This window comes from Melanostigma gelatinosum (assembly GCF_949748355.1).
Source record: "Melanostigma gelatinosum genome assembly, chromosome: 10".
In the NCBI taxonomy this organism is placed as follows: domain Eukaryota; kingdom Metazoa; phylum Chordata; class Actinopteri; order Perciformes; family Zoarcidae; genus Melanostigma; species Melanostigma gelatinosum.
Genome location: NC_136643.1, coordinates 12,647,255 through 12,672,163, shown reverse-complemented (window position 1 = coordinate 12,672,163; position 24,909 = coordinate 12,647,255). Strand labels below are relative to the sequence as shown.

Below are 24,909 nucleotides of genomic sequence, written 5' to 3'. Positions count from 1 at the left end.
ATCACGCATATACAGACTGAAATACTCAGGACACAAGTCTCTTCTGAACTCTGTTTGCAGAGTTAAAACCATTTGAGACTCTAAACTTTATTGGTAAGCGCAGGACAACAACAAGAGCAGAATGGAGGTGGATTTTCAACCTTGAGTGGACTTAAACATAGATTTAGCAGAAAGTAGAAAAATAATAATTCATTGACCTCTGCCCCCCCCCCCTTACAATCCATCTTCATCTTCTCTTTCTTTGACTCTCTCTCAATCTGCTCATTCTCTTATCTTTGTGTGTGCAGGTGTTAAATGATTTTAATACTTTTCGATTTTAAATGCATTTTGAAAAATCTGTATTAAAAATGACATCTAAAGTGTATTTGGAGTGATGTTAGGCCCACGGTAAACATGTGAAATGTTGATTTTCCTCTTGCACATGTGCTCCTATAGAGTGAATGCCATTCAATGAAAAGTTCTTTTGTCTTTATGCTCCCTAGTTTTTATTATAAACAGCTAAAGGAACTTCTGCTGTTGAAATACCAAAAGCTGCACCAGATGTTCCATAATTGACGACGAAAAAACCAAGAGCATCATTTTATTTTAAAAACACATTGTTGAGCAAAAGTTGGATAAAAAAGTGCTGGCAAAATAAAAGAGCTTATTGAAATGGAAATTTGAGCGTCATTTCTGCCTTCTGCTCGGATGTTGGTTTTTCGTTTCAACATCAGGTGGGACACATTCATTGGGGGTCTGGGGGTCCAAACTCTTCATTTCCTGCATTCTGGGGATTTTTCATGCACCAATTTATGATGGAAATGTCTTTATTTATGTAAAGAAAAAGACAGAATTCTGACACCAGATGACAATTCAAAATAAAACGGAATATAACGCAATTAGCCCCAGAGGCATTCTGTATTGCTTTCAAATATGTATTCTTCAGTCGATCAACGTTGCTGTGCAACGTTAATTTAAATCAGTAGTAAAATGTGATTTGCTTTTTTCCCTCAAAATTTGAACACAACACCTTTAACATCTCAGGAATCTCCACCTCCTGACGCTCCTCCATCACTCCTTCGCTGTGGCCTTGTATATCCTCACCTCCTGTAGTGGGAGCTCAAGTACCAGCGTGCTGTTGAAACTGCTCTTAAAACACTCCGTGAAGCCCAAGTCTGACTGGAACCGGATCTTGTTGGCCCACAGCAGCGTTGTTCGGCTTCCTGGTCGGCAAAAGTGCCGCATGGTCTCCAGCAGTTCTTCGAGGCAGCCGTGGGGATAGACCACGTCGGCTGCGAGCACGTAGTCGTAGTGGTAGGATGGGTAGGGGAAGTCTCGCCCCAGGTCCTGACCCCAGGTAAGGGCAGCCACCTGAGGGGTGTAGCGGGACCGGCCCTTGGTGTTCCGCAGAAGGTTAAAGGTCAGATTGGACAAGATGTCTGGCAGGTCAGTAGCTGTCACCCAAGCACCTGGAAAAGAGTGTCAAAAAACAATAGCAGCTGAAGTACAGATAGGAAAAAACCCAGCTGGCTTTTCCTCTAGCACCACGAGGTTGACATTTGTGGTACTGAGTGAAACTATTGGATGGATTACAATGAAATGGTTTATACATTCATGTCCCCCTCAGGATGAATTGTAATAACTTGGTGATCCTTAAAGTTGCTTTAAGGACAGCTTATAAATTAGTATCTCCATGCTTGATGTGTGGGATGTAGCCTATAACAGATATTATAAGTCTTGAATCTTATTGTCTATTGATCGAGACAAAGGAATGAGGAGAAACCAGAGGCAACCATAGAAAGGCAATGATTCCCTTTGTGTGAATGGGTGTTGTATTTAATATGGAATAAAATTATACTTATGTTTCCAGTGCGTAGTGCGTTCCAGTGATGGAGGGACCAAAAGATCACAACATCAGTCTGATAATCACTCTGTTTGTCAAGATATCTGTACAGCTGCAGCCATACTGGCATGTTTGCAACGCAAAAAATGTGTTGTGGGTGGATATTCATGGTCCTCAGACAATGAATCACAGTGTTTAAGTGACCCGCTGATGTTTCCTCGAGTTCCACCAACAGTTCCACTAAAAAGCCTAAATGTAAAAATGTAATGTATGAGCAGATACCCTTCAGATATTCAGGGCATATTAATGCAATAAATCCCTTCATGGTTCCCTCTAGCAGTATACGATCAAAGAGTACCACCACTGTTCTTAGGTAAGAAATTAAAAACTACAAGTTCGACAAAAGTGTCATTATGATGACTAATTTGAGAAATAATTACTGTTTTTGTTGTGTTAAAGTCGGAATAAAGCCTGTTATGAGTTATGTTATTACTTCAGTGTCAAGATGTGCTGTTGGATGTTATTGTTTTACATGTTGTGACTTTATCCTCATCGACTTACCAAGCAGACTGGCCACTGTTGAGAGCAAGCCAGTCCCAGCTCCAATCTCCAGCACCGCTTTGTCCATCAGGTTCATTTGTTGCTGGTTATTCTCCAAGAACTGGCTCAAAGCTATTGCCTACAGAATACATTCTCATGATCACAGTTGCAGCAACAGAGGAGTTCAGAGAACGAGCAGACACACACAGGACGTACCCCGGGCCAGATCAGAGCACCATAAGTATCCATCGACTCGCGGATGCTGATGTTATGACCAGCGATATAAAATGTCTCCATCCCCAGCGCGTAGTAGACACTCGGCTCCCAGATGTTCCTCCTGTCCAAAGCCTCTCCTGCCATCACTTTGTGGTCTGTTAACGCTGCAGACGAGAGTGTTACACGAAGGTGACAATGCTGCAGATTTATGGGACTCACCAGTGTAACAAATCAATCTGTTTCCATCTGTTTCTCTGCAACACAGACACCGGACTCGTGATGGCAGTGTCGGATACAGACATACACATTCTCGTCAGTGTTTAAATCCAAAATTACCCCCATCTGTGGGCCCCTGCTCCACCCGTCGTTTCCCATCCTGTTTGTCATCCACCTCCTTTTTCTTTCCATGGTGCTGCTGCTGTCGGACATGCTGGCTGTCTGTGGACGATCTCTCCATGACCACTGAATCAAGAATCAAGAATCAGTCAATTGTTTTAGTAGGTTTTCACATAGCTATTTTCTTGTGTGTATTGGTGCATAACAATAAACACAGAGAAAATACAAATAAAAGCAAGTTAAGTTCAGATACATAGAATTGAAAAAACGCCACAATCTTTCCTGCTTAATCAAACGTGTTTGTGACACAACTACCATCACAGTGTAGTTTTTCATTATTAAACGAGTACTACAGCAACATAGTACTGTACTTACAAAAATCTGGGAGACTCACAGAACGGATTAGAAAAAGGATCGTCCAACCCTGGATCCTACACGTTCTACAGTGCAACTCAAGCTTTGATAAAACTCTCCCTGCCTGGTAAAAACACCCAATTCTTTCAAACACCACACCATACTGTTGTTAAGCCTCGAGCCCGATCTCAGATAACATTCCTCAGACATAAGAAAGCTTGTCATGACAAGTAAACTGAACTTCATGAAAATATGAATAATATGGAGTGTCCCGTGAAATAATAGTTCAACCTAAAGCTATAGGCCTTTAAAAAAAATGAAAAAAAACTTTTTTTTAACTGTAACTCTTTGTTAAGTTTGGCATATAAACTGCATTGACAAGATGCACATCTTTACCTTTTTCATTATGTGGATGATCACAAAAATTGTGTCTCTTGCTTGGGGTTGTGTTTTATCTTTCGTGTGCATAGTTAAATGTGATTTATTTAAGCTCAAAGTGAACTAGATATAGTGCATGAGTCTATTTGGCTGTCATCAGACTCCGGTCTGGAGCCCAGAAACACAGCTGGTTAAACCCCCAGGTTTAAGCTCCACATGGGGATACAGGGGACGCATCGGGTCGATGCACATCCCATTCAGCTGGATCTCCATGCAAATATAAAGGGCACAGTTTGACGCAATTCAAAAAGAAACACTATCGTCAGAAGTATGTAAAAGTGATTTACTGATTTTCTTCTTCTTCTTCTTCTTCTTCTCATTCACCGAAAGTAAAAGAATAATATGTTGCTGAAACATACCTGTATGAAGCAATCGTCTATTATTCCTCTTTCCTCTCTGTTTGTGAACTTGTGTCCGCTGTGTTCTTGTGTTTATGAAAGCAGCATCGTTGGTGACATACGCCTGAGCGAGGCTGGGATATTTGGGCAGACAGAAGCAGAGAAACAGATTTATAATCTCTGACGGAGAGATGAGCAACCCTGACCCCTCCCAGAACATGAACATCAACTCTTGTGGCCAGTGTGCATATTCCCTACATATATTACTGAACACTTTTGTGGCTTTAAAATCAGATCCAGCATTTTGTATCCTCTGAAGATTTTTGACAGCATCTGCAGAACTCCTCTGATTGTTACTGCCTCTCATCCTTAATGAAGCAGACATCTGGTTTTAAGCAGGAGTTTCATATGGGGCTGTAGGGACATGCAAATATTTCAGAACAACATGTATTCACACTGCACGGTGCCAACTTATTTGCATAGTTATGTTTATCCTGGGAGGCAGATGTGTATGAGGTTTGTTATCGATGTGTGCCACCTGCCAGGCTTCACATAAAATAGGGTTAATTTCTAAAACAATCAGCAGGAGAGTGAGCAAACTGTTTACAAAGGCCTGGCCTGGAACTGACATCCCCCCTGTGCCATCTCTTAATCACCTGTGGGCTTCTCCTTTCTCCCTCTAGGTCCCATTAGACAACTAGAAAAAGCATTTCCTGCTGAAAATGCGTTGGAATGCTGAAAACTGAAATTAATCGCAAAAACATTGGTGAAAATAGATATCCAATTCAAAAACAAATTGCAAAAAGCTTAACAATTCAAAAAGTTTAAAGATTACAAATATGAAAAGTCATATAACCCCTCTCCTGAAAGAGCTGAACATTTTGAAATTTGAACAGTTTCTGTGGCTTAAAAAAATCCATCAGTGGTGATATTTGTAGTAGTATAAGTTGTAGTCGAAGTATTATTAGTATTAGAATAACTACTAGTAGTAGTAGTAGTGATATTTGTAGTAGTAGTAGAAGTTGTAGTTGTAGTAGAAGTATTAGTAATTAGAAGAAGTAGTAGAAGACGTAGTATCAGTAGTCATAGTAATAGCTGTAGTGTTGGTCGTAGTATTTAATATCACAGTAGTAGTAGTAGTAGTAGTAGTAATAGTAATAGTAATGGCAGTAGAAGATGTAGCAGTAGTAGTAGTACTAGTAGCAGTCGTACTAATAGCTGTCGTAGTATTACTGCTTTTAGTAGCATGAATAGCAGTAGTAGTAGTAGCAGTTGTCGTATAAGTAATAGTAGCAGTAGTAGTAATACTATATTAGCAGCAGCAGTAGTAGTTGTTGCAGTATTAGTAAGAGCATTCATTTTTTTAACAAAAAAGCCAAAGTTTGAGCTTGTTTAAATACAGTTAATCCATGAGGCTTTTATTTTGAAAGGGTGGTGCTGGGTGGGGGGAGAGGGGGAGAGGAGACATCATCATAATGGCTGACACACATAAACAGAGGTTATTAAATGCCTGGCTTCATCACAAGCATTTCAATTAGAATTCACTCTCTGGGGCTTTTATTTTGAAATGGGGTGTGTGTGTGTGTGGGGGGGGGGGGGGTCCTCTAAAAGTCTCTAAGACCTGAATGACTGTATGAGAGAGACACAGACAGGGAGAGAGAGGAAAGAATTAGTGAGAGAGAGAGAGGAAAGAATTTGTGAGAGAGAGAGAGGCTCTGATATCTCTGGCAAACTTTCTCATTTGGAGATTGTCCGATGTTTTATCTTTTACAGCTTACATGACTGTTGTCCTGCTCTGCCATGTCTTTCCTCGTCTCTCCCTCTTGTGTCGCGGTGTGTGTAAATGTCACTCGAATCAGGAAACTTATCAGAATCCTCATATCTGATTGGCCGAGCTGCAACACGTAACAGCTGCAACAAATCATGTGTGTGCGGCTTTTATTTTAAAATGGGGTGTGTGTGTGTGTGTGGGGGGGGGGGGGGTCCTCTAAAAGTCTCAAAGACCTGAAATGACTGTGTGTGAGTGTGTGTGTGTGTGTGTGAGTGAGTGTGTGTGAGAGTCTGTGTGTGTGTGTGTGTGTGTGAGTGAGTGTGTGTGAGAGTCTGTGTGTGTGTGTGTGTGTGTGAGTGTGTGTGTGTGTGTGAGTGAGTGTGTGTGAGAGTGTGTGTGTGTGTGTGTGTGTGTGTGTGAGTGTGTGTGTGTGTGTGTGTGAGTGAGTGTGTGTGAGAGTGTGTCTGTGTGTGTGTGAGAGTGAGTGTGTGTGAGAGTGTGTGTGTGTGTGTGTGTGTGAGTGTGTGTGTATGTGTGTGTGCGTGAGTGAGTGAGAGAGGAGTGCATGTGTGTCTGTGTGTTTATCAACATCACTAATTAGTGAACTCTAAGCTGCGCAATACACACCCATTATAAAGTCAGAAAAGGGCTGAAAAATCATAAAAGTTAAATTGCTGCAGTTCAAAAAGTTTAAAAGATATCAGAAATTATGAATTATGCGGCAATAGTTAAGGGTTTTCTCAACATTGTAAAGTTGAAATGGTGTCTGTAGCTGAAAGTATGAAGAAGTTGAGGGATTTGAAAGTTGAAGAAGTTTAAGAGGATTTGAAAATATTCTCCATAGAGATCCCATTGAAAATAAAAAGCTTAACAATTCAAAAAGTTTAAAGGTTAGAAATATGAAAAGTCATATCACACCTCTGGTGAAAGAGCTGGACATTGTAATAGTTGAACGGTTTCTGTAGCTTAAAATATGAAGGAGAAGAAAAGGTGGGACGGAAGAAATAGAAGTTGAATAAAGATTCGAAGAACAACAGTTGGAATGCTGAACAGCATTCCAACAATTAACCATAAAAGAAAAGGCTGTGATCTGGAGAACTGTTTTAGGGCCTATATAAACATTATTGGGGTGGTATAATTCATTTTGAGTTGGGTTATTAATCTTTTCTTTTAACCCTCCTCTTGACTGCAGCATCCTCCGCACAACATGATCATCAATATTTTTTTCCAGATTACTTTTGGCCATTTTAGGCCTTTATTAAACAGCGATGTTGGAGAGATTAGTGCGAGAGATGCAGCAATGGTCCCCAGCGAGATCTGAACCAGAGACGTTGCAAACCTGCAAAACCCCGAGACAGAATAAACAAAGATAAAAATCGAGTTAGTATAATTGTGACAAAGTGGGTGAGAACACACCATTTGTCCCCATATTGCACTGATCTATAAATCTAACCATGCTTGTCAATTGTTTGTGTACCATGTGTTCTAGAGGGCGAGGCCCCCAACCATTTCCTCCCCCTAATATATTTTTGTACAGTCCCTCAGTGTGACAAAAACAACATGCCAACCACGGATTTATTCACCAGAAGGGCTGCAGACAACTAAAATATAACAGCTTATTCGACTATTTTACATGACTTTCACAAATAACTTCATGAGTTGTTAGGCTGCGAATAAAACAATTTGACTGTAACTTGTTCCACGAGCAATGTTGAACCTCTAAAACACAGTCTTTGCAGACTGAGCTGTCACTTAAAGTCGACATGACTCGTAGAAAATGGTCTAAAATGTGCCCTTTAGATAGATAGATAGATAGATAGATATGTACTTTATTTATCCCCAGGGGGAAATTTGTATGTTACAGCAGCAAGACACACCAAGAAGCAAAGTAGCAGAGTAACCAAAAATATTAAGTATTAGAAAATGCACAATAGAATAACAGAGTAGGACAAATTAAATATCAGAATATAGAACATATAAGATCATACAACAAAAATGCACAGTTTAAACAATGAAATAGATTAGTGTTAAATGAACTAACTAGGTGAAGAACAGTAGTGCAAAAGTCAACCCCAGCAAACAACAGTGTAGCGGTGAGTATAGTTATGTGGACAATGATCTGGCCAGAGGTGATTTGTTGTACAGTCTTATAGCAGAGGGCAGGAATGTTTTCCTGTATCTTTCCTTGTGCAGCGGAGCTGGATCAGTCTGTTGGAGAAAGTGCTCCGCTGTCCCTGCAGTAGGTGGTGGAGAGGGTGGTCCGGGTTATCCAATATGGATGATAGTTTCTTCAGTGTCCTCCTCTCCACCACCTCTTCCAGATTGTCTTGTTTGCAGCCAATGATGGAGCCGGCCTTCTGAACAAGTTTGTTCAGTCTGTTGGTGTCTCCGGCTCCAACAGTTCGGCTTTAGCAAACATTAATAAGCTTTAACACACAATATCATCAAATTCAAACAACCATTGGTTTGCGTATGCATGTTTACAGCTGTGTAATCTAGTGAACATCAAGTCTGCGTCAAGATACATTATTGTCACAAGGTAGCACAGATTGGAATTTTTAAATCATTCAACTGCCTTGCCTCACTATATTGACGAAAAATGAATGCATACCTGATGATTTCACAAATCACGACCGTTTTACGAGTCTTTTTAAAGCATCCAGGAATTAATGGAAAGCTGTACAGAGGTAAACATTTAGAGAAAATACCTTAAAATTCATACAATGCATTCAAAATATGGTTAGAAATATTATAACGTCTACATGATTTGTGGTTAAAACTTTCACTCGAACACAATGGCATGGCAATTATATCCCACCTTTGATATAAGATAAAGCTATTTATTTTCTAATATCTGAATACACAGAGTCAAGGAATTACGTGAGAGCATCTCAAAACACTGTTTTGTGTGTTGTTTGTACACTGACATGAAGCAAAACCAACATATTCGTATTAAAAGTCTGCGATGTGAACACAGACTCCGGTCCAGTCTGTACCACGAAGTTCATGCCTGAGCACAGATACAGGAGTGTTCAGCGTGCCCAGTGTTGGTACGCCTTGTCTGTGGGGCTCAGTGGGGAGGATTCACAGCCTCGGTGCATCAACACAAACAAGTCAGCAGACAGCTGGTTGTGAAGCTAGAAAATGACTTGGACTGACAGACGGCAAGCAGCGACACTGAGTCACTCTCTTCTAAACAGCAACAATACAACAAGCAGTCAAGTTATTTGAGTATTTCTGCATCAGGATCGCGACGCCAGGAAGAAATGATGACTCATCAATCATTGTTGCTGAATGATGTTATGCACATATGTTCTTCTTTTGCCAAAATGGCTCCTGTTTTATTTTTGTCTTATCTTTTTGAATGTAGGAAATATACTGATGACTAAAATATACTGATGACTAACTAGATCGGATTACATACAGAATCTAAAAATATGATTATGTAATGTTTACAATGTTAAGCGAAGCCAGGGTATGCACATTCAACTGTGATCTCTTAAATCCAGCAAAGGTCATTTTTCCAGGTAGGGGAACAATGGAGAATCTGCAACGTAATGTTGTGTAGGATTGTAACATTTTTCATATAAGTGAATGTGTTTGTGTGGTGGTGGGTGTATGTAGATATGCGGGGGGCAGTCAGCACTTAAAACAGAAAGATGAGGAGCTGCCAGTCATCACTTTAGAGGTGGTGATCCTCACCTCCACATCCAAAGGGCAGGAAAAGGTGTGGCCGGTGGAAAATGAGTCAGAGTCACACACTGCAACATGTGAGTCCCTACACTGTAGGGACTCACATGTTGCATGTAGCCTGTAAAGCCTGTAGGGCCTACAGGCTTTACAGGAGCTGCATGTGCAGCACGAGTGTGTGAATACATCAGTTATATTCATCATTAATGGGCGCTAAGCTCCTGTAATTTAAAAGGGGAAGGTGAGGATTGGAATTCAATGAGTAGATGCCACTCTGACAGATGATCATCAACATAGATATCCACACAGCAATGTTGCAGACAGTAAACATGAAATCTGAAATCTCATTGTGAACAGCTTTCATCGCCATGATAGATTTTTGGCACCAGAACGGATTACCGTTTATGGGTCCTGGATGGACTGGGGGTTTAGATAAACCCAACAGACCGATGGTTGGGTCACTGTTTCCTGGAAAACGTTCATAACTTAAACCTAAAATTTGGTATTTGTGACACACAAACTCTGTACAATATTCAAAGCATCAATACAGCAACATCTATTTACTGTAAAGTTATAATGGAGTAATGTCTACCTGAGCAGATGTCTAACGGGCCGGCTGTGCATGTTATATGAGTAACAAAGTAGCACCCACCCTCCGGTTCTCTCTCAGGGAAACACTGTTAGCTCTGTTTTCACTGTTTTCACTGTTAGCGCTGTTAGCGCTGTTTTCACTGTTAGCGCTGTTAGCGCTGTTTTCACTGTTAGCGCTGTTAGCACCGTTAGCTGTGAACAGCCAGCTCGCTGTCGACGTACAAAGAGCCATTGGGAGGCAATTGATATGTTCTGAAAATTGTTTTGTGATTTCTTAACAACATTTATATTAGTGAAATATACAACATACGTAATTATTTTAGCTTCATCTAAATATTGAAATACACTTTTTGGTACTTAACAGACAAATAGACACACTTGAACACACTTGTATACTAAGTACACATTTGAATGATGTCTTCTTTTTCATAAAGGGAACAATCACAACAAGGTCATGAAGAAATAGCATGTTTCCTTTTTATTTACGGGATACAATCTTCATCAAAAACAAATAAAATCATACTTGAATATAATGTAAAACATGACAAAAATGCGTCATGTTTAAGGCATTGCCTTTTAGTCAGTCCATTTGCTTTCCAAAATGTGATTTTAAAAGAAAGGAGTAACAAACTCTGCATCGCATGAGACAAAGAAGCGGTCCATTCACTAATGAGGGTAGGAGCAGATGAAAGCCTGAGGTTCCCAGCATGTGAAGTCATTGAACTTTCCATTTCCTGAAACGATCAGCAGATCAGAAAGTCAGAGACACATTGGTTGATATCCATCTTTGGTGTAACAAAGTATTTTTGTTGTTGTTCAGCTACAACAGTCCGACTCTTACCATGTGCCAGCACTTCCACACATTCCTCAATATCTGCTGTGTTATTGGGCTCCCCAGACAGCCAATCAGCGTAGCTCCAGTGGGATCCATCCAACCAGATAAAGCGACCGGTCTGACAGATAACAGGGGGTTAATTGATGGGACATCAGATGGACTTGTTCATTTTCCACATACAAATACATGAAACAAACCACTTTCCTGATGTGGTTAGTGTCGGCTAAATTATCATTAACAGATTTAATACTCGTTACTCCCTGACTGAGCACGCACACCTTTAAATATCGTAATCCTCCAATCCAGCTGCGGGTAAGTGCTCCGTTTTGCCGCAGCATCATGTTCATCACCTCTCTGTGGATGTGTTGGCCTGTCACATGTTGGCCAGCCACATGTTCCTGGCAGAAGAACTGCAATGAAACGGAGACGACAGAGTATTATGCACGGCTGTGTGTAGCTTAAGAAGTCTAAATGTATAAGGATGTAATGGTGAATCGATGAGACAGTGGAGGACACAATGTAAATACCTCTGCATCTGCAGCCGTTTTCGGCCCTCTGAAGAACTGGTAACACCTCCCCTCGAGTGTCACACCAGGACAATGGCTCCGCCCTGTGGCCGAATGTAAAGTTACAGTATTCTCTATCTCATTTCAATTAGAGGATAGGTTCACCTTTTTATTTCCAAATCTATCACAAACAAAACTGTTGTGCACCTAAGATTTTTTGTTCACTGTGATCGTCCCTCTTGTCCATGCTGTGTTTATGCATATGCTTTACCTTGCTGCTTGTGTTGATTTGGTGATGATCTTGTTTCTTCATGGTTTTTAACTCCCTGCCACATTAAAGCCCGTTTTTCTCTTTTAGGGGCCACACCAATCTGAACTCCCCCATCAGGACCGTCTTCCATTTCTGGGAGGCCCATTGAAGACTGCGTCTCCTCCCCGACAAACTCACTCCCTGGTTCCCCCATCATCACATAGTCCGTCAAATGGTCTTGATGTGTGCCATAGCCCATGCCCATCCGAGCCTCTTCATTTGGGAAATATTCCCTGAAAGATGACATCTGCTGCCCCATAATGTCCAATGCTGGCCCTTCTTCCATGATAGCAGCCTCTGGCATGACCTGCTGATGATAAAAAGATTCTTCGTCTTCAGGCTCCAGCTCCATGATTGGTTCTTCATCTGAAACATTGTCCCTCTCACTCATAAGCCCCTCCTCCTCCTCCTCTGGGAGAGGTTGATTGACAGGACTATGATTCTGAAATGCCGCCCTCATAGACTTTTCCACGTCTGACAGCTCTGTGTTGTCGTCCTCCAGTGGCTCCAGCTCCATGATTGGTTCTTCATCTAAAACATTGTCCCTCTCACTCATAAGCCCCTCCTCCTCCTCCTCTGGGAGAGGTTGATTGACAGGACTATGATTCTGAAATGCCGCCCTCATAGACTTTTCCACGTCTGACAGCTCTGTGTTGTCGTCCTCCAGTGGCTCCAGCTCCATGATTGGTTCTTCATCTAAAACATTGTCCCTCTCACTCATAAGCCCCTCCTCCTCCTCCTCCTCTGGGAGAGGTTGATTGACAGGACTATGATTCTGAAATGCCGCCCTCAAAGACTTTTCCACGTCTGACAGCTCTGTGTTGTCATCATCCAGTGGCTCCAGCTCCATGATTGGTTCACCCATTTCATATTTTCCCTCCATGTCGATGTGCCTCTCTTCAATCTCTGCCTTGAGGTTCGCTTGCACCTGAAACTGTTCTTGAACATCTGGCTCTACCTTAACCTCTGATTTCACCTTTAATTCTGGGTCATCGTTGAGCTCTGGCTTCATCTCAACCTCTGGCTCCACATCAGCGGTTACTTCAGCCGTAACTTCTGGATTCAGATTGACTTCTTGCTCCACATCAGCCTCTAGATCCTCCTTAACATCTGGCTCTGCTTTAACATCTGGTTCCTTCTTAATCTCTGTCTTTACTTCCCCCTCTTGCTCCTCTCTAACTTGTGGCTTTACCTTGATCTCTGGTTCCACTATGCTCTGCTTCATGTCCACTGGCACCGGAGCCAATTCTTTCTTCTGCTCCTCCAATCTTGGCCTGACTTGAGGCGCAGGATCTTCCACCACCACATGACCCTGCACAGGAACCCAGTCTCCCAGCAGAGGGCTCTGTTCTCGTTCAGTCAACACCGGGGTTTGTTCCACACCAGGAGCAAATGGCATTCCCAGAGTCACTGCAAGGACGGAATAAAAGTTAAATTGCTGGTGAAATAAGGCAGATTCCCGACCTGCCCCAATGGAGGAATTATAAGACAATGGACCCCTCAGACTGTAAGAGACACTAAACTGCCGAGTCATGTTTAGGCGTGTTGCGTTTCCATGTCATCGTTTTGAAGTTTTGTAGTTTTTATAATCTTTTTGTATTGATTTTGTGTCTATCTTTGGTCGTTTTTGCATATTTATGTAGTCATTTGATGGACTTTCCAGCAAGAAATATCAAGAATCACTTCCATCCATGCCTACACTCATCATCACATAAAGCAGGACTAGAGCCATGCTGTTATGCAGTTCATGTGGAGCACAGCATGAATAACATATAAAACCAATTACTTTTTATTCAAACCAAAATACCATTGCCTCATATTTTCATAGTATTTACTTTTATATATAGTTTTATTTCTCCCAAAAGCAGTTAAAGTGTGAATGGGTGAATGGGCCGTATAAAGCGTTTACATTGTAAATCCTGAACAATTACCAATAACCAATAACAAGAATGATTTGTTATGATGAGATAAACAGGGCGTAGATGATTAACTGGACTCGCTTTAACGACGTGACAAAAATCACAGGCAGATACATTTTAACTTCAGTCTTCACAGAAATGAAGTGACTGAAACTTTAATGAGACTAAACGCAAAGTCTTTAGTGACTGAGAAATGTTAACAGAACCCAAACGCAAAATTGCAAAATGTCAATTTCAATAAAATCAGTCTTTTGGAGAACACACTTGCAGAACAATGTTGAAATGAAATCTCTTACCTGCTAGGCTCAGTGAGAATAATGCCAGGGTCTTCATCTTGACCTGTTTGGCCAAATGAGGATTGAAGACTTTGATTTACAAATGTGCCTTGTACTCGTAAGTTATTGCCAGCTGTTCATGTGCTCTTCTCTTTGCGACTGCTATTTATCTGTGTTTGGTTAATCTTTATGTACGCTATTAGTCCTGCCCTCTTTTATTCCACTTTCTGTCAGTAAGCCATAAACCAGGGCCTTCCCGTTACCTTATCTGATCAAAAGCTCTTGTTTTTTCTCTTTTGTTTCCTCTTGGCATGCAGTCCATCATAAAAGTAGAAAGTCATTTGTTGATTCTTCAGCTGAATATGGGTAAATAAGAAGGTTGGTTCGAGACAAAACTTAAACTGTTACCTCGTGTAAAAACAACCAAAGATATGATTGACAAAACATACAATTTTGACAATTTAGCTCACAAACCAGCCACACAGTTTAAATAGTTGACATGTAATTCTCACAACAACCGTCCACTTCGATCTGGACTATGACCTGTTGAATAATTAGCTGTGATTTATTAGTAACACATTTCATGTCTGTCAATGAACTCCCAAAACAATTTTGTATTTTCTGTCTCTCACAAAATGCTGTAAATATACTCTGGAAAGGGCCGGACTGTGTTCAGGAGGAAACGCACCGGCTCAGAAAGAACTGAAGAAAACATGATCACTGTGACCATGAGCATCATTATTGATGGGTTTAGTGTGTGTCAATGTATTTCCTCTCAGGGGTTCACGAAAGCAGAATTAATATTTCCTCACCATCATCTTCAAGGTGTGGTGTTGCTCCCACCTTTAAATTAAATTCTCTGGATTTGCCTCGGCCATGGCCGTGCCCCCAATGGTTCCTTGTGTTTCCGTGAATATTTTAAAATGACAATTGAAAACGTATTCATTGTTGATTTGAACTAACTGTCACCCTTCATTTCATTCTGTCGTGTCTTCACTTTGTTGTAAAGTACGTAAGTTTCCACATAAATAAGGTTTATCATTGTGTTTCTAATCATTGTGTTTCTTGTGTTTTCTGCTTCCTGTGTGTTTCTCTCTAGCTGCGTTCCTAATCTCCTTCTTTATCTTTTAACTATTAGCACATACTGCAGCTGCCCTTACAAAGTACATGCTGTTGCAGGAAGTATGCATTCAATTGTGATATAATACTTGATTATAACACTCCACCTTGAACGTTGACCCTCTTGCTCATTCGTGCGCAGAGGATTGTGGATCGGCAAACCACACACACACACACACACACACACACACACACACACACGCACACACACACACACACACACACACACACACACACACACACACACACACACACACACACACCCACACACACACACACACACACACAATGTATGCTGGCTTGCATACAGCAAAATGTGACCAGATGCAGTAAGACATCCTGGTATTTCTGCCACATTACATTTGCCATATATATGTATTGGGACATACACGTTGCTGCTGATTCAGCAACACCTCTCACACACCAACCAAACAAGAGAGAACGGACCTCTGAAACTAAACACAATTTGGTTAGACAAGAAAACAACTGATACATTGAGTAAAACATCTTTGTTTGGCAGACTTTGATTAGAAACATATATGTGATGATGATAAATACAAATGGGACCTTGAATCAATCCAGGTACACAGTGTTTGGTTGAACTTTGTGCAGTAGAGTGTGAGGAGGACAGCTGCTTAAATGACTCCTCTCACTGGTTGTTACCAACGATCACAATACATTTACAGCCACCCCTTTGTTCATATAAGATTCACTTTCTGGCAGAGATTTGTTGATGTAAACCATGTTTGTGTAAAGTGAGCAGCGGGTGCTGAGCTGGGTTGTTATGGATGACATGTGTAACATGACAGCAGTGGATCCTGCTCACAGCAGAGCAGCTGGGACTGCTGATTGTGAACAGGTGCTGCAGCAGAGATTTTGTGACTTTGTATTCCTCTCGTATGCGTATGCACACGTGTCTGCATGGATGGCCTCTTTGTGTGTGCATATGGCCACAAATGTAAGCATGTGTGCACATTAACGAGAATGAGCGACAATGAGCTGTTGTGTGGCTGCTGGCGGAGAGAAACCTAATAGCCAAGGACACAGTAGCTCAGCCAGCAGCTGTCCCATCTCTGCACCTCCTATTACACCCACAACTCTAACCATGTGATACAAAGTTAAGTTCAGATGGACAATTAATTGTTTTAAAGAAATTATGTCACGAACAGGGCAGTTCAAATAACTATTTTGGCGTAAAGCTTTCACTTGAGAACAACATATTTCCCCTGTTTTTTTCTGAATTAACGAGATTATTATCTTGGTAATTGTGAGAAAAGTTTATGGAAAAGAAAAATCTGCTCTGTTTTTCTGAGTTAACAGATACCTCAAGATCCCAAGATCATTTTTTTAAAGCTCAATTCCATGGAAGCAAATACTGTTCTGCCAGTTTAGTTCATCCAGATTTATCTTGGTTTGGGATATTAGGGGGACTCCTGTCTTTAAGCAACATATTGTTGCTAGTTTGTGCATTCAAGACACGTGGTGACTCAGGAGACAATCAGGCAATTGCTCCCTCACATCGTACAGAAAACTCCAGCTTCAGGTTTGATCTTATTTATTCAGAAAAAAACAGCAACTATTTTTCAATGGATTCTCTGATTTTCTCTGAAGTTAACAGACCCTTGCCAAAATAAAAGCAGCTCATATTCCCCCGCTGGCTCCGCCTGCTAAGAGACCAGTGGTGTCCCTGAACGTCTCAGGACAGCAGCAGCAGCGCTCCCTTTCTGTGCGCGCGCCCCGTCAGTTGTCCTGGATCCGCGAGAATGCGCGCGTGCTGCAGATGAAACTTGAAGAAGCTGCCAAGAGTTTGTAGTAAAACTCATCTCCAGACTGAACAGACACATACGGACCTCACGACGGATCTGTAACTCACCGTGACTAGACATGAACACCATGAAGATCCTGGCGCTGCCTCTTCTCGTCACTTTAATGAATAGTGAGTTTATTTCTGGTTTTAGTAAACAATTTATTCAACAATAACACCTTATTAATCACATGACAATAGGCTGCAATAGGCTAATAGATATATTGCTTGAAGTTTTCAGTGGAAGAAGTGCATTCATTAGGTTGTTCAACAGATTAAATGTTGGCCAATTTATGATAGCAGGCACGTTTTAGGAGCTTCTGCTCGTCCATATTTCCACACTCTGTGGTGTGTTTTTAATAGGATGCTCAGATTATCATCTCAAAATGGTAAACATTCATGAAGATGTGAAGAAACTGTTAAAAATGTATTTTGGACTGCAATACTATCACCCCAATATCTCTATACAACTTAGTTCACCATTTATTAGAAGCAAAGCTCAAATATGATGGTGTACCATAACCTTTCAAATTCACCGTAATATGAAAATGGTATCATTGTTTTGTTTGACTTTTTAAAAAATCTGCAAAGAAAAAGGAATAACCCTCTTCCATCTCTGGCCTCCATTTCTTCCTATTTTGTGTAGTCCATCAGAAACTATTTAATTGAAGAAAAATGTATGATGATTTTCTTCAGGCGATGCATGCTTGTGTAACAGATTAGCAAGATTTATATTGTGACAACTCCTAATGATTTCAACATGAAGCAGACTGATTGGTTTGTTGTTTTGGTTTATGTTTTATTGATCCTTAATTCGTGAGATGTAGTTTGTGCATGTTCAGTGGAGGAGCTGTGATGTGTTCAGGGACTGCATCAGAGGGTGACATTGTGCAGGGAGTGGTTGCTGTTGGGCTCCCTGTTTACATCAATCTCGAGATCCACAGGGTGATGAAACACATCTCGTGGCCCCGCGGAGGAGTCTGAGATCCCAACGTTTCAGTTTGAAGATAGGTGCCGACTGAGCCTGTCGCTGATTGCACTGGGATGAAAACGACCACTCGCTATCTGGACAAATGCATTTGAAGTTGCTGTGGGATTTCTACGGGGCAGAGGCTGCTTTCTAAACAACACGCTTTAAGTTGCAGCTTTGACGCGTGTTTTGATCTTTCTTGTATTTACTCATGAGGACCAAATTTCCGCACAGAGAATAAAATATTCAGACATCGTCGGCTAGCACAAGGCTGGTGAATAATTGTATTTTATTTTTCTTTCTTTTAGTGTCAATGCTAATGGCATGGCATTATGATTGGTAATTCTGAATTTAAAATCATTATAAAACATGTAAACAGTTGACATTTCAGATTAATTTCTTTTAAAACTTCAATGTCATTATGGACTTCATGTCTTTAACATGAACTAGATATACCGTAGCTTAACATTAGTTAATGGCAAAAATTCAGTTCAATGGTTAAAGCAGGTTTAGGTCAGGCTGAGGGTCAGGGTTAAAGGTGCAATCCGTGAAGAGCCTCACAAGTGTGTTGTGCAGGGTGTGTGTGTTATTGTGCCAGCTGAGAAGGGTAAGGTTACTGTCACAAAGAGCTTCTTTGTCTGCGAAAGAAAAGCATGCTTTCCATGTGTGGCACACACACACACACACACACACACACACACACACACACGCACACACACACCACCCCCAAATGTTCACTTCATAATGCCAAACCAGACGTATGCTTTAATGTTTTGCAAATAAAAATGATCATTTATCGTAGTCATTTTCTCCCTTGTGGTCTGGTTACAAGTTGTTTTGTCCTTCACAGTGAGCAACAGCTGGGTTTAAGTTTGCGATACATAAAAAAACTTTCACATCAATTGAAATATATTCATATTTAACTATATTTTGGAAAAGCTGGGTTTTAGTTTTTGCTGCTGTGAAAACTTGTTGCCATAGAAATCCATCATCAAGGAATTCAAGATGACTCCAGCCGCTGAACTCTAAAGATTTTGGGCTTTTTCAGCATGTTTGTGGGGGAATGTTATGTAGGCTCTGTGTGTGTGTGTGTGTGTGTGCTGGAGGGACAGTTCACGAAATGAGGTTATCAGGTCGGGATAGAGCAGCTTGTCAGAGAGTCATCCATCGCCTGCATTCCTACACACCACCGCTCCTGGTACCACCAGGATGTAGCTAAACACTGTGTCTGGGAGTTCATGTGTGCATCCACACAAAAAAGAGAGCAGATATGCATTGTGGGTTATATTACTTTTTGTATATGATTCCATGACTGGTATGTGTAGGCTGATACTCATGCTCATGGGCTTTTTATCCTGTTTACGTCTCAGATCTGATTGCACTGCAGTCCAAAAAGCTCCAACACTTTCTGTATCTACAGATATGTTTCGCTTGTCAAACACAGCGAGATGTAATTGTCAATTATGTGAGCAGAAGAAAGATGATAAAAACAATAACTATTTACAACAACTGGTTGGTCCTCTCTCCCCTGCAGGTCCTGTCTTCGTGTCAGTGACAGTAAGCAGCAGTAGACCCAAAGTGGAGGTCCACGAGCACACAGGTGAGACTGTGCAGTATTATTTATCCTTCACAATGACCATAACTCTAAAGAACAACATAGTATAATGTGATTCAACGTTTGGCTTATCTTTAATGTTTTAAAATAGGAATACAAGACCCCGTTTTACCAAATTCACCATATTTTCCAAGTTCACTTTATGTTTTATCTGAACTGTAATATCAGATGAGTGGGAGTAGAAGTGGAGTAGTGATTGGTGTGAATATAAATTATGTTAATCGGAACATTTAGTAACAATTTGACACCAAAGATTGAGGGGTGAGAGATTATCTCTGATATCTGCTTTGCTTGTCATTCCAAAACAAATCAGTCAAATGAACAGACAAACCAATGGAAAACAGATTTACTGGTGTATAATGCAACTTAAATTACTAGTATCTTCTTCAGTGAGAATGCCAGATACATCATATGTTTCAGAATCATTTGGAAAATTAGCCAAGATAAAGGGGGAACAGAAGATATCTCATTTCATGCGACAAAAAGCGGGAAAAAAACAGGAACTGAACAAAAACAGCCTTCAACATACATTTGAGCTGCCCTTTAAACCCGAACACATCCAGTACTTCATGCTGATCACTATTCATGAGCACACAGTTGTGACAAAAAGGCAACAAATTACAAGAAATGACCTGCAAAATTCAAGCAAAGGTATATCTACTGTATTCATAAAGTACTTTTCCTGCTGTGCTTTCTGTCCTCAGATGCTGTGCTCGCCTGTGAGTTCAGGACAGAGAAAGATCCGAACCCTCGAATTGAGTGGAAGAAGAAAGGAAAGGAAGTGACATTTGTGTACTTTAATCACAAATTGACGGGTTAGTGAAAGACCTCTACTGCACGAATTCCTTTGACTGCTCTGAGCTGAAACGGCTGATATTCTGCTGCTTTCCTCCCATCATCCTTTCATTATTACCTTTTGATTTATCTTTATTTTTTAGCCATTAGTTAAGCTTTGTCCATCATTCATCACCTTCCACTATAGGGTCTTACGCAGAACGGGCAAAGATGGAAGGAGCGACGCTGACGATACACTCTGTTACTCAGAAAGACTCGGGGGAATACCGCTGTGAGGTGACTGCCAGCGAGGACCACGTCAACCTCGGGGAAGCCACAGTAACCCTCAACGTGCTCGGTAGGACGGGAAACATGCATGCGTTTTATGCAGGTATTAGGGTGAATGTATGTGTGAGACAAACGAGGGTTAAATGGCTGAAGCAGACGTCAACGGCATTCCTTGGAAATGTAAACAAAGTTTTTGCCGCCTGAAGGCCTCGTCTAATTATGAACGTATAGCTCTGCTAGCTTGCATACCACCACGGTACCCTTTCAAAACTGGTAATTATTTTTTTGTTTTCTGCATTTCAGTCATGCTTATGAATGAGGGAAGAGAATTCGCTCGATTAGCCGAATCCCCATTTGGTTACTTTACAGTTTCAAAATAGCTTTTCAAAGAGCAATATCATGAAATATATTGATTATACAACCTAAAATGATCTATTCAGAGATTTGAATGGGGAAAACAGTAGTGACAATAAAGTGGCAGTAGTTTCAACCGCTCAGTCCTGGCAGAGGGAGTATATTCAAGTATATTCAAGTATATTCAAGTATAGTCAAGTATATTCAAGTATATTCAAGTATATTCAATATTCATTTTGGTAGATTGATTATTGCTGCAATTGTAGCTTTGATGCAGCAAATTCATCATTTGACCCCTCTACATCAACCAAACAACAAAATGCATCAACAAAAGTAATATCTATATAGTAATATAGTATTATAGTTTTTTTTATGTTTTAACTATGCTTTTTACTATGTTTTTACTATGTACTGGCTCTGTGGCACTCTGAGATTTAAAAAAAAAAAAAATGAAAAGTGCGTTACAAATAAAATACATTATTATTATTATTATTATTATTATATTTTAAGTGTTTTAAGGTGGACAGAAATGAAAAATCCTCTATTTTGTATATCTTTTTGCTGTAACTCAAGGTGCTTTGCCTCCCTGCCGCCTTAGTGCCTCCTCACGTCCCGTCCTGCGAGGTGCCGAGCTCTGTGTTCGTGGGCTCAGGCCTGGAGCTTCTCTGTAAGGACAAACTCAGCGTGCCTCCCGCCACCTACTGCTGGTACAAAGACAACAAGGCTCTGACGGCCACGGAAGAGTCTGTATACAGCGTCGACACAAACAAGGGCACACTGGTGAGTACACACTCAATTATACAGACACTTCAATGCACCCATATACAAACAAAGTTATGTTGTATTATGCTCTTGCTCTCCCATCTTGTGTTTGTTTGGAGCAGAAGTTCAACAGTGTGTCCAAGACAGACGCAGGGATGTACCGCTGTGAATCCTCCAACAGCGTGGGGGCGCCCAAGAGCTGTGTGGCCCAACAACTGAAAGTTATTGAATGTAAATGGTTTTTGGTAGAACTCCTCTTTGAAGTTTCCATGTTTCGCTCCACTCAACACAGACTGATGAAATTCTCTCTCTCCACTCCTTCTAGATCCTTTGAATATGACGATTCTGATTGCAGCTGCTGCAGGTTTTGTGACGCTCGTCCTTTTCTGCTGCATCTGTGTGTGCGTCTGCCGACGCCGAGGCTGCTGCAGGAGTGAGTAGTGTGATGCTGCGTGTGTGGCCGTTTCAGAGACGGTATGGAAGGGCTGTTTGGATGTGCGTGTGAGGTAGCGGGTTGTCTTGCTTGTCATTGCTTTTACATTTGAGGCGTTTTTGCATTTATAAAGCACAAAATAGAGGTAAAAACTAGGGGTGGGAATCACCAGAGATCCCGCGATACGATATTATCACGATAGGTCACGATACTTAGGTCACGATACGATATTATCACGATAGGATTGTCAAGACAGACTGACCAACAATGTCATACATGTTGCATGAACCTGACAAACTGAACAGTTTGTATTACTACATCGTCCAACTTAACGAAATGCAAACGTGTGGACTCAGTATATGAACTATAACTTATATAAGTAGGATATTAGAGTTATATAACTCAGTATAACTTGCGATGCGTGGACGTCGAGGGCAGAGAGACAGTTATGCGCTGCACTCTCCCCATGAGCCTGGATACTGTTGGCAGATTTAACCCCGTTGAGGCCAGATGTCTATCTTTGTTTTGACCAACTTCCTACCAATCACGCTGACCCGGGACCTTTGCTGACCTCACCAGAAAATAACTCAGCACCATCTAGTGGACTGATCATTAATGTTACCTTCTCTTTTTTTGTTGTTTCTCTGAATAGAAGACAAGAACACAAAAAGGTGAGGGTTTCACTTGTCAGTCTGATTCTTGTTTTGCCTGCAGCTGTGTGTTATTGGCTGGTAATGAGCTCAGACTGAACTGCTTCCCTTTGTCTTTCAGCACCAAGTCCTACAACCCTCCTCCTCCTCCTCCTCCTCCCATCCGCAATGTGAGTGATCAGAGGAATCATTATCGTGCCGGGGCTTGTTTTGGTCACTGGGTTGCCATTCAATTCTGTTCAGTTGATGATAACGCATGGTCCCTAGCTAATGAAAGGAAATGATTCAGTGTATGTCTCTCTACTCTCTGCAGATCAAGCACTACAAGCAAACTCACTCCTTCATGATCTGAGGGTGAAACACTCTCTCACTTTGACTTCAAACCATCCAGAACCATTTGGACGGCGGATCACTGCTTTCCGGGACGGACAGATCTTCAGATATTAAGCTAAAACAAAGAGTTAAGCTGAATTTTGTTCAAACCTTGATGCTTCCGAAACACTGGCATTTATGGGTTTATAGTTATAGTCCTACACTTTTATATCTACTACAAACTTACAGTCCTGTAAATATGGGGTTTACTCAGCTCTTTCTAATGCTATTACATGTTAAGACATTTTTTAAATCTTTTTTTAGAGTATTTTTTCAACTTATCTCAGACTTTCAGAGCCAAGTTCAACACTTCAGTATACGTTTTAGCTCTCTTACGCCACCTATATGCAAGTAACAGTTATTCAGCCACAGTTGACAAGTACTGAGCTACTGTATAGATTGTATCCTTTTTATTGCCTTTCGTTTATATTTAGATGCAGAGTTGTTGATTTATATGAGGACATGTTTTTTTTCTCTTTGTCATTTTTGTTGTGTACTTGTTGTGTTGATCTCATAATTGTTTAATCTTTGGCTGTATAAATTCAAATGTGAATTGAGCGACAGATGAACGGGTGTCTTCACACACTGAACGGTGCTTTGGAAGCTTTTAAAATGTTGTATACTCTTTTGATGAGTCTTGTTCAGTAAAGAAAGATGAAACAAAAATATCACAGAACAGAGTTTATTGGCTTATTGGTGGTACAAAGCCAGGCAGAGGGAGTAGGACGTTTAATGGGGATTTGATTAATGTCATTACAAACAGCAACAACCATCCACAAGATGAAGAATACATTGTTTGGATACATGGCCTAGCTTGTGTCATAGCCTCCTCAGTATTTTTAGCAACCACACACTAGCAACTTGGTTCTAGAGTTTTAAGCTGGTGAACATTTAAATTCGTCCAATATTTTGGTTCATGACTAGAAGCCTACAAAACCAAAAACATTCCCATCAGCCTCAGCTGTTCATGTTTAGTACTAATTAGCAAATGTTAGCATGCTAACATGCTGAACGAAAATAGTAAACCGGGTAAATGAACTTGTACTCCTATAGCGCTTTAACACTGCATGTCATTGACCCATTCACACCCATTCATACACGGATGGAACAGCCTGTGGGAGCAATTTGGGGTTAAGTGTCTTGCTCAAGGACACATCAACGTGGACTAGCGGAGCCGGGGATCGAACCGCCGATCCTCTGATTGAAGGATGTGAGCTTTGTGAGCCATGTGAGTATTATGAGATGATACATAGGCCTATATAGATATCTACATGCATAAAACACATACTGTATCTCATGCATGTTAGCAGGCCAATGTTAGCATGTAATGCTAGCTCAAAACTGTTGTGCCTGAGTCAAGCCCCCCAGAGCCTTGAGCATGGCTGCCGACTCTTGGTCTTGTTTATTGCTTATTCATATTACATTTACTCAATACATTCTTTATTTTTCTGTACAGTTAAAGCAACATAAATTCTTCACTATGCTCTCCTGTTTCCATCTTAAGGGCATACGATTGCTAAGTGTTAATTATAAATACATATATAGTACTGTACTTTAAAAAGTAGTACGTTGGTGTAGTGGATGTTATTAATGGAATATATGCTGCTCTTACCGACAGATGTACAAATGATGGGTGTTTTCTTTTGTTAGCGTCAGTTACAGACAGCTGTGCTGGAGAAAGAAGCTTTTACTAGAAGATAGTGACATCACTCCTATTTATCTGACTCCCTTTGAATTTTGTCTGTTTCTTTCTATCAAGCAGAGTTTTGGGATGTACAAAGATGTAGTGCTTCCCTTTGACCAGACAACAATGTAGTTGGTTGTGAT

The 24,909-nt window shown here is 40.9% G+C and overlaps 2 protein-coding genes across 2 annotated transcripts; one reads left to right on the top strand and one right to left on the bottom strand.

Annotated features, from left to right (window-relative positions):
- Window positions 1–615: 615 nt before the first annotated feature.
- mettl21cb (methyltransferase 21C, AARS1 lysine b) lies at window positions 616–4,170 on the bottom strand. Its single transcript, XM_079276876.1, has 5 exons — window positions 4,066–4,170; window positions 2,915–3,040; window positions 2,579–2,742; window positions 2,384–2,501; window positions 616–1,448 (listed from the first exon to the last, which is right to left on the bottom strand). Exons 2-5 carry the CDS (start codon window positions 3,033–3,035, stop codon window positions 1,051–1,053), a joined length of 801 nt encoding a protein of 266 aa, XP_079133002.1. The 5' UTR covers window positions 3,036–3,040; window positions 4,066–4,170; the 3' UTR covers window positions 616–1,050.
- A 12,702-nt stretch (window positions 4,171–16,872) lies between these two features.
- jam2b (junctional adhesion molecule 2b) lies at window positions 16,873–23,682 on the top strand. Its single transcript, XM_079276821.1, has 10 exons — window positions 16,873–16,996; window positions 19,369–19,434; window positions 20,154–20,264; window positions 20,432–20,581; window positions 21,464–21,645; window positions 21,750–21,858; window positions 21,953–22,060; window positions 22,713–22,731; window positions 22,832–22,880; window positions 23,024–23,682. The coding sequence occupies exons 1-10, from the start codon at window positions 16,945–16,947 to the stop codon at window positions 23,060–23,062; spliced, it is 885 nt and encodes a 294-aa protein (XP_079132947.1). The 5' UTR covers window positions 16,873–16,944; the 3' UTR covers window positions 23,063–23,682.
- Window positions 23,683–24,909: the final 1,227 nt, after the last annotated feature.